The sequence below is a fragment of the Sinocyclocheilus rhinocerous genome, unplaced genomic scaffold (genome assembly GCF_001515625.1).
Source record: "Sinocyclocheilus rhinocerous isolate Xijiao unplaced genomic scaffold, SAMN03320098_v1.1 scaffold147, whole genome shotgun sequence".
NCBI lineage: Eukaryota > Metazoa > Chordata > Actinopteri > Cypriniformes > Cyprinidae > Sinocyclocheilus > Sinocyclocheilus rhinocerous.
Window position 1 is genome coordinate 556447 of NW_015651498.1, and position 9788 is coordinate 566234.

General features: G+C 35.7%; 2 protein-coding genes across 5 annotated transcripts in view; one reads left to right on the forward strand and one right to left on the reverse strand.

Moving 5' to 3' along the window:
- kcnab2a (potassium voltage-gated channel subfamily A regulatory beta subunit 2a) overlaps window positions 1-3004 on the forward strand; it is a 140392-nt gene extending 137388 nt beyond the window's left edge. For all 4 annotated transcript variants that reach the window (XM_016518385.1, XM_016518387.1, XM_016518386.1 and 1 more), the window contains one exon: window positions 2355-3004. In XM_016518385.1, coding sequence (XP_016373871.1) covers window positions 2355-2444 — 90 coding nt within the window. In that variant the 3' untranslated portion in view covers window positions 2445-3004. The remainder of the gene's footprint in view (window positions 1-2354) is intronic.
- Window positions 3005-8931: 5927 nt separating this feature from the next.
- Window positions 8932-9788, reverse strand: part of LOC107712944 (multiple epidermal growth factor-like domains protein 6) — an 88682-nt gene continuing 87825 nt past the window's right edge. The window contains exons 34-35 of the mRNA XM_016518344.1: window positions 9600-9782; window positions 8932-8996 (exon numbers count right to left, since the gene is read on the reverse strand). Of these exons, the coding sequence (XP_016373830.1) occupies window positions 8932-8996; window positions 9600-9782 (248 nt within the window). The remainder of the gene's footprint in view (window positions 8997-9599; window positions 9783-9788) is intronic.

Genomic DNA, 9788 nt, shown 5'->3' on the forward strand with positions numbered 1-9788 from the left:
GCTCAAATTGATATGGCAATATTGACTAAACCGGAGCAGACGGAACTTGCTGCTTTGGCAAGGGGCGAGGCAGTACTGAAACACCGTCTAAGATGTTCACCAATCACAACGCACTGGGACAGCTAACCAATCACATCACATTTCGTTTTTCGGAAGGCGGGCCTTCATCAGACCCGGAACTAATCAAGCCGTTTGTGCCAGGATAGGGAGAAAGGTGTTGTAATAATGTAAATTATGTAAAAAAATAATGCGTTTTTCGAACCACCAAGCATGAGCGCATGTTCTAGTACACCCCCAAAACAAATTCAAGACATTGTAAAAGAGCATAATAGGACCCCTTTAATTCTCACCCTCATGTCCTTGCTACGTTTCTGAAGAGAAAAGATCTTAATTTGTGTTACGAAGATGAACGAAAGTCTCACGGGTTTGAAACGACATGAGGGTGAGTAATTAATGACAGAATTTTCATTTTTGGGTGAACTAACCCTTAACATTTGTGTTGTAACCTGACATACATATGAAGAGACACTCGTATTTTGCATATAAATTATAATAGTAAATTTATTTAGCAACAAGTGATTTATATATGTTTTATTTTTTTAAAATTGAGATTTATACATCATCTGAAAACTGTTGATATATGGTTTGTTAGGATAGGACAATATTTGGCCGAGATACAGCTATTTGAAAATCTGAAATCTGAGAGTGCAAAAAAATTAAAACGAACCACCAAGCATGAGCGCATGTTCTAGTACACCCCCAAAACAAATTCAAGACATTGTAAAAGAGCATAATAGGACCCCTTTAATTGTCGTAAGGGTAAATATACTGCCGTATGTTACCTGATGAACAAGCATGCAGACTGTCGATATTCCAAGGCCAAACAAACAGGATATGGTCCTGTATTCACTCGGGGTAGTGTACCAGCACAACACTCTCAGTCGGGGTTCCAGCGGTTTTCGCCAGCCGGTAGTCTTTCGTTCTAAAGAGGCTCTCACAAGCTGCAGCACATACTCAAACATATCTCTCACATGCCAAAGTGTTCCGTCCACATCTCTGCATCGAAGTTGTTCAAATCACTTTGCCGTGTATCCGCGGAACTGACCTCTGTGTAGCCATAGGTGTAAACATCACTGTTTTTTTAGCTGCAGGTAGCACCTCTGCCTTCGGATGCTAGCGACAACATTTTTTTCTCCTGTAGTTCAGTATTTCGGTTTGCATTTAACCAAAAACCCATTCAAAACACTCATTGACTTTAGGATGTTGAAACCGGTAGAGCAGAAACTCGTTTTTTTGGTTTTGGTCTAGAAATATACATCATCCCTGCAGCACTTTATTATTAGACATTTAGTTCTTTTTAACTGAAAACGAATGCAAGAAAAAATTGTACAGAAATGATCCCAAGCCCAACATAAAACACTGCCGAAGCATTTAATGTTGACAGAAGGTACCTATATTTTGATATTTCTTGCAGAGATGTTTTAGTTAATGGCTATCAGATGAGTCTTTTCTGTGTTTGGTTGGCTGAGAGAAACATCCATTCTGATTCAAACTCTGCCAGTTTAATCTTGTTACAGCAGTTTCACAGTATAATGCCAGAATAATCCGTTCGATTTTAATCACTTTATGAGTCCATTTTACAGCAAATCATGCTGTTCACAGAAATCTCCATTCCTACGGGACGTTCTGTAAAGCTCGTCTGAGCAGGTGGGCGGAGCTTAGCAAAGGGTCAATTGCTGGTTGTTGCTTTTCTCTTCTTTTTTTGTGAGCTAAAGTAATCAGGTTTCCCACATTCTAAATATAACTGTTTTCAGGACATTCAAACCCATTAGTTAGTGAATATGAATCTAAAACATTTACTTACATTTTTTATTTCAGAATTAAAAAATAAATAAATAAATTCATTAACTATAAGAAAGGTGTGCAAATATTTTAATTTTTATTAAACTTTTTTGCACATTTACAACACAGGTCATGGAGCATAACCACTTTGCAAGATTCACTTTTTAAGATCCAATAAAAATAAAAATCTTGCAAATTCATCGGTCAAAATGTCTGGGAACCCTGAATAGAAATCACTAAAAGTCAAAATATTGACAATTTTTACCGCATTTTTAATGCAGGCCAGTCTAAATAAAAGTATTTTAGTGTTACAAATACAAAATGAAAATTCACTTCGCTGCAGTAGCTGCACTGAACTGACTTTGGTAAAAATGACTTTGTTTTGAAAAGTTTATAGAGAACATTTACTTCCCCTAGTGGCCAGGATAAGAATGCACTTTCTTGATGTTTTGACCTCACTCTTTATAAATTTACACATGGAATCCAAACTCAGTTTGCAACTCTTTTCGCAGGTTCTTCCAAAGTTATCCTCCTCCATCGTGCACGAGGTGGACAGTATCCTGGGCAACAAACCCTACAGTAAAAAGGACTACCGCTCCTAGTGTGGAACCAGACGGGACCCACCTTTGCCTGATCCTCCGTTCGCTTCAGCTTTTACTGAATGAGTACCGGCCGCATGAGACGGGCAAGCACCCACAAACCCTGGAGAGCAAAACTTTTAGAACACGAAGGGCAGGAAACACGTGAAAAAATACACAAAACATACAAAAAAAGACACATTCACTGACTGAGGGGTTAACATGCAGGATAGAGAGCGATGCATTGAAGATACGTGCTCACGGAGTCATCCGTATGGGTACTTTAAAACCAGATCATTAGGGTAATTAAGAACAAAATTAAAAATATTATGCTTAAAAACATATTAAAAAATAACATGCTTGCTTGGTTGCTGGAAATATTCAGTTTTTCCCTTTGCTTTTTTTTTTTATATTGATTGCATAATAACAAAAATGGAGCTCAAGCTGAAATAGGTGATCCATAGCCACTCATGCGATCCTTTTGGGTTTGCACGCATTGTTCACATCATCGAGGTGTCCCGGCCCAGAACTCTTCACTGTGTCGTCTGCGTTACGTATGCACACGCCCCCCTTCGCAGGCAAACCAATAAGCACTTTAAGAGAACATCAGAGAGAGTGGCTTTGTGAAAACTCATTTAAAAGCAGCTCCTCTCTTGTGTGGAACGGGGCAAAAATCAATCGCTTTTCCTTACTCTGCACAGGGCATGGCGTCGTCTCGCTTCACTCTTTAGCCTCGAAACACGGCCCTGGCTTCTCATGTGTCACTGCTTTGCTAACAGAGACGTTCTGATGTCAGATCACTCCATCAGATGTTGTGGTTTTGGAGGGCAGCTGTCTGTGTGATTACTGAAGATGAGCCTCGGAGCTCTTCCATCCACAGTAACCTACTCCCAGCGCACGCTGATTTATTAGAGTTTAAGAATAGATTGAATTATCTGAAGTACTAATGGGATAAGCATGCTTCAAAAGTATTTAATACGATTACTGCAGTTTTTAAATCAGAAGAGTGACTGTTAAGAAACATCAAAGAATATTTTCTGGTCATATTTCACCTCAAAATCAATATCTATAAACAATATAATATAAGATACTAAATTATATTACTTATGATTTTAGGACAATTACAATTTATTTAATTTTTTGTGAGCAATTTCATGATAATTAAGATAATTTTTCCTATAAATTGTCTTTAATGTAATGTGAATATATATACATATAAAATTGTTAAATCTAATATCAAGTGTACATCATACTAATAGTTGTTGTACTGATTTCAATTTTTAAAAAGTGTCCAGGTATGATGCATTGCAGTAATATGTTTTTTTTTTTTTTTTATTAGATGAAATAAAAAAGGAAGTCATTCATTCCTGGAAATAATTGTCACACAATATTGCCACAAAAAAAAAAAAACTAAAAATATACAATATAATATTAGAAAAAGTAAAAAAGCAAGTCATTCATTAATGGAAATAATTGTCATACACTAATGCAAAAAAAAAAAACATTGATGATCCTAAAAATATACTTGTTTAAAACCATCACATTGCACAAAAATTGTAACGGTCCTAAAATAATAAGTAATATAATTTTGTACAAAAATGTGTCATGGTAATAATAAAAAAGAACTTAATTATATTATGCAAAATATCATAATTAATGTAATTGATTTTAGGGTGAAATATTAGCTGCAATTTTTTCATGACATTCACCACATAAGGCAAATTTATTGATGATTAAAAACAAGTAGAAACATGGGGTGGTGGTAGCCCAATGGTTTTAAATAATGGGCTGCTAACACAAAAATTGCAGGTTCAACCCTAAACAGATGTAAAACACAGTTCTGCTTGATCACCCTGTGATTTTATGTCTATTAGTAGCAAAAAAACAACAGCGATTTGATGATATTGTCTGCAGTGTAGCTGGGGCCGGTGAAACTCCAGCGCTCACCTGTTACAGATGCTCCTAGCCAATAGGAAAGCGGACTGTTTCAACGGCATTATCTCACCTGCTCAATAGGAGCAAAGACCTGTTTGTGTCAGCAGCTCAGGGACTGCGCTAGAATGTGTGTGTGTGTGAGAGAGAGAGAAATACATCGTTAGGAAGCAGCCATTGCTGTTTCTTCATCTCATTTTTTTTCCTTTTTTTTTTTTTTTCTCCATCTCATTTCTGGACACTGGGCATATCTTGTATATGTACCGGTGATGACATGTGTGGCTGAAGCCAAAGATATATCCCACATCCCGTCAGTATCGTGACTCCCGTGTCCTCTTTCCTACGGAGAGACGATGGCTCATTTAGCAGCATGTATCTGCGCATCTTTCTTCACTTTGTATATTCACTCTGCGCTCTAGAAGTATAAGTACATATATACATACTTAGTGCAAGTATACATAGTGCACTCAGTATGAATGATAAGCAGTCTTTAGGTCTTTTTTAAATGAAACGTTGATCAATTAGTGAAGTGCAGCGTTTAATCAAAGCGTCCCTGATCAAGCACAAGGGAATTGCATGGTTCATTTGGAAAGCATGCAGCGGGATCCATGCGCTCACAGCTCTACTAGCACATCTGCTGCACAGTTCATATCCCATAATGTTGGCAAGATGTGATCATTTTTGTACTATTGCAAAAAAGATGAGCTTGCTGTTTTTCATGGTAGTGATTAAAAATACTCTAAAGATCAGAATCAAAGTTTTTTTAAAAAACAAACAAAACTTGGGAGTTGTGTGCTTATGAGAGATAAATTGGTCTTAGTGTAACAACTCAAATCATGACTTTAAAACCAGTTGAATGTTGAAGTTTGGTGTCCGTTCATCTCATCTGTGTGTTAGTGTCTCTCTGAAGAGCGTTTGGAGCCACGTACATTTACTGTGTATAATAACGGTGCAGTTATTCCCATTAGTCTCTGAAAGATTTGCACTTTATTTGTTTGGCAGTTGCTTAATTGGAGATGATTGATTTACATTTATAGAGTTAACATCTTTTACTTTTTCCCCTTTTAAAGGAATGTTTTAGGTTCATGTCGATTCATGTCAGATAATAATTTCAAACAAACCAAGTATGTCGTTAACAGTAATGTACTTAAAATAGATATGTACTTTTAAAAGCAGAAATGTGCAGCTGTGTAAAAAGAATTTGTGTTTCGAATTTTATGTGAAATTTACAATGCTTGCAGCCTTTTTGCATTACAGAAAAAATTTACTTGATTTTCATGGAGATAATGTCACACAAATAATCGTCCTAAAAATAGGCTTCACTTATAATTGATTTTAGGGTCAAAAAATATTTCCTGCATATTTCTTTGTGAAATTCACCCACTAAGACAATAAAATAAAATAATTAAAAAAATTATAACAATAATAATAAAGTGGTAGCTAAATACTTACAAATAAATAAAGACAAGTAAATAAAACAAATTAGTTGATGATAAAAAAATCAATTAAGAAAAATGTATATAAATTGATTTAAAAGAAAAAACATGTGACAGATGTGTTTATGAACATTTTATCACACTATTATCATGCTAGTATAACGCTTAAGTATTAAGATTACACTTGACTAGGGCTGTGCCAGCGATTCATTGCCGATTATGAACGCGATTTTGCGTAGCTTGTCAGTGATCTACGGCTCTGTGTAGTAAATGCCGCTCCATCTGAAAGCACGTGCTGGAGATTTACTACTAATCACAGGAGTGGCTTTACTGACAAGATGCGCATGAAAATCACATACGATTTTTTGCACCGCCATACACTTGACAAACTATATTTGAATACTTTTTCCTCATAAGCTTAGAGCATTGCAGGTTCATTACTGTCAACAAGTGTTCGTGATGTCCATAGAGCTTCAGTCGTACTGAATCTGAAACATTCCTTTATATTTCATTGTGTTGTCACCAAAATATTAGTAAACTGAAATATCATCGAAATGAAACAACATCACTTAACGTGTGCGAGAGCTACTGTGAGCAGTAGATTTGTGAATAACGGCAGTTATTAGTTTAGTTTGGTGTTTTCGATAGCAGAGCTGCCAGAATCCCAGCGTTCATCAGTGCGTTTGACTGGACTCATGTTTGAGTTTGTCTCTCGTATTATTTTCATGTTATTAGTGTTGTACCACGTCAGGCTGTTTCTGCTCTCATGTTGACTGCTTTTACAGGCACTGATAGAGTCTGCTCATCTGAAATATCTCGTGAAGACGGCGTGAATATCGTTGATTATTTCCCATGCCTCCGAGTAGTTTGTAAAAGTGGCAGGATTTTTATTAGCGACCTTTTAAGTTCAGAGTGGAATGGTTGGGAAAACAGGGGAAAGCGTAATTGCTTATAAATCTGTAATTATCAGTCCATATTGACAGGTCAGAGATGACGGTTGTGTCGAAGTATTATTTTCAAGTACCATACTTTAGTTCCCGAGGAGATTATTTTTCATTAATATTTTGCAACGATAAAGACAAAAATATGATTTTATTTTTTTACCATTCTTTGTTGCCCTTCGGTGGTACTGACCTGAAGATGACGACGTCGATGATGATGATGATGACAAAGATTACAAAGAGCAATTATTTGCACTGAATATGCATTTTGGATAATTCTGTGAAATGTATACAATGGCAAGCTACATTTCCACGCTTTGTGGAGAAATACTGTATGTCGAGTCAGATGTATCTGTATATAGTTTGACCTTTGTACATATATATACATAAGAGTATTCATGGTCCTGATCACTCCAGCCTTTGGTTCTTTTGTTTTCATCAAAAGGCATTTGCTGACTGCATTGTGCTTGAATCTGAATTTAGACATGTACAGCAGTATCTATGAAATGACAACTATAAAATGATGACAATGAAAAAAAAAAAGCCTGTTTGTGTCTTTGTCTTTTGCGGTTTCTTATGAAATACATTAATGGAGCTGTCAGCATTCTGGTTTGCAGTGCTGGCTAGTAACTGATTACATGTAATCTGGATTATATAAGATGACACAAATGAAGTGCTCGTAATCTAATTAAATCAGACTACACTTTTTTTTTTATTGATTAAATGATTACATGTTATTCAAACAAATGATAATAATGTATTGATTCGCCCCAATTGTTCTTCATATTTTAAATTTTCATTAGTGCTTACATTTTATATACACTGCCATTCAAAAGTTTGGGATCAGTAAGATTTTTAATGTTTTTAAAGAAGTCTCTTACGCTCATCAAGGCTGCATTTGATCAAAAATACAGAAAAAAACATAATATTGTGAAATATTATTTCAATTTAAAATAACGGTTTTCTATGTGAATATATTTTAAAATGTAATTTATTCCTGTGATCAAAGCTGAATTTTCAGCATCATTACGCCAGTCTTCAGTGTCACATGATCCTTCAGAAATCATTCTAATATACTGATTTATTATCAATAATGGAAACCGTTTTGCTGCTTAATATTTCTTTAGAACCTGTGATACTTTTTCTTGGATTCTTTGATGACTAAAATATTTTCTAACAAGTAAGTCTTTACTATCACTTTTTATAAAAGTGATAGATTACATTTAATATATCCTTGCTGAATAAATGTATTCATTTCTTTCAAAAAGACAGAAACGGAAAAAAAATTATTGAACCCAAACAGAGTTTCTTAAGAAAATAAGATGTTAAAATAAGCAAATGGCAGTCTTTTATTCAAAAAAAAAAAAAAAAAAGTTTCACAAATCCAGCCCCTGGATTTAAAAAATAATAATATTTTTTAATTAGACACAACTTGCTGAATTAAAAATATAGTGCACAACTCTTTGAAATATTTATGCATAACACATGCTTAGTAATAATATTTTTTAAAAAAAGCATTCCAGGGAGGCACAAGTAAAACCTTTAAGACGTTCACACATTAAAAAGTTTGCAAAACATCTACAATTGTATATTTTACAAAACATATAAATAATTCAAACTTTATACAAAACATTAATCAAAAGCATTAAAAATGCATCCGTTGCGAATGTTTTCTAATATTAACATATACAGGTCCTCCTTTAATAAAGGCCATCCTAGCACCATTTCTAACATTGTGAAAGGTCACTTCATGTACAGTTCAATACTGACATCCACACAGATGTTTCATCAGATGTTACAGTCTGTCAAAGAGGTAAACAAATACAGTTTGAGTTCAACCACAGATTGTGTCAAATTAGTAAACCATCTGGGACTTTTATTTTATTAAATAAAAAACAGCTATAATAAACAAGAGTGTTATGAAATGGAAAGGCACTTTTCTCTTGTTTAGTCCAGTCAAATGTGATTCAGCCTCTTTCAAATCTCTGCATCACAACAGTACTGAAACACAGACGATATGAGAATCCCCTGAAAGAGCGATGAAGGATCAAGTGTGAGCTTGAGTAAAGTGCATCTGTGTGTTTGAAGGTGATCGCTGAAGAGGCTCCTGTGGGTCTGGATGAACCTGCAAACAGCTCTTAAACACAGTTGTGCTGTGACTGAGCTCAGTGTGTGTGTGTGTGTGTGTGTGTGTGTGTTGTGCTACGAGGTGTTGAGCTGCGACTGATTCTCTTCTGAACGTCCGGAGTCCAGCTCTGGAGGTCCAGCTGCAAAAACACAATCACAGCCATTAAATCACGTGTCTATCAGAGTTATTCAAACCGTAACACTTTACAATAAGGTTCCGTTTGTTAACTATATTTAATGCATTAACAATGGACAATACATTTGTTACAGTATTTATTAAGCTTTAAAATACAACTGATCATTGTTAGTTCATTTTGGCTCAGGTCCATTAAATTGTTTTAATGGTTTAAATTTTTACTTTTATATTTTTTATGATTTTATGAAGTTTTAAACAATCAAAACATGACTTAAAAATTGTTACTTAAAGGTGCAGTAGGAGATCTTGGAAAATGCTAACTTTAGTAGGGAGCAATGAACACTGTGTAGGGATCATATCGATCGGAAAACGTAGCTCACTTCTAACGAGCTGGTTATCTGAATCGGGTGTGTTAACTAAGCGAGACATGCAAAATATGACGCGATATACGCGAGGACTGGAATTGGGAACCGCTAGGCTGCCTCATGTGTCATTCACCGGTGAGAAAACTTTAAAAGTACTACAATACCAGGAAGGAAGATCGGGTTGTTGATGTTTGCCTGCTGATTTATTTTGGCAAAAATCTAACTGAGGAGATATCACTCACATGAAGCTATAAGGCAGATTGTGTGTGTGTGTGTGTAGATGATGAACGTCTGACCTCTCTCACAGCGAGAGCCGTGAAATCCAGCGGGACAGAGACACTGTCCGGTTCTGGGATGACATGAAGCCCCGTTCACACAGTCACAGTGCTGCTGACAGCCAGAGCCGAACAGACCGGCGGGACACACTGAAA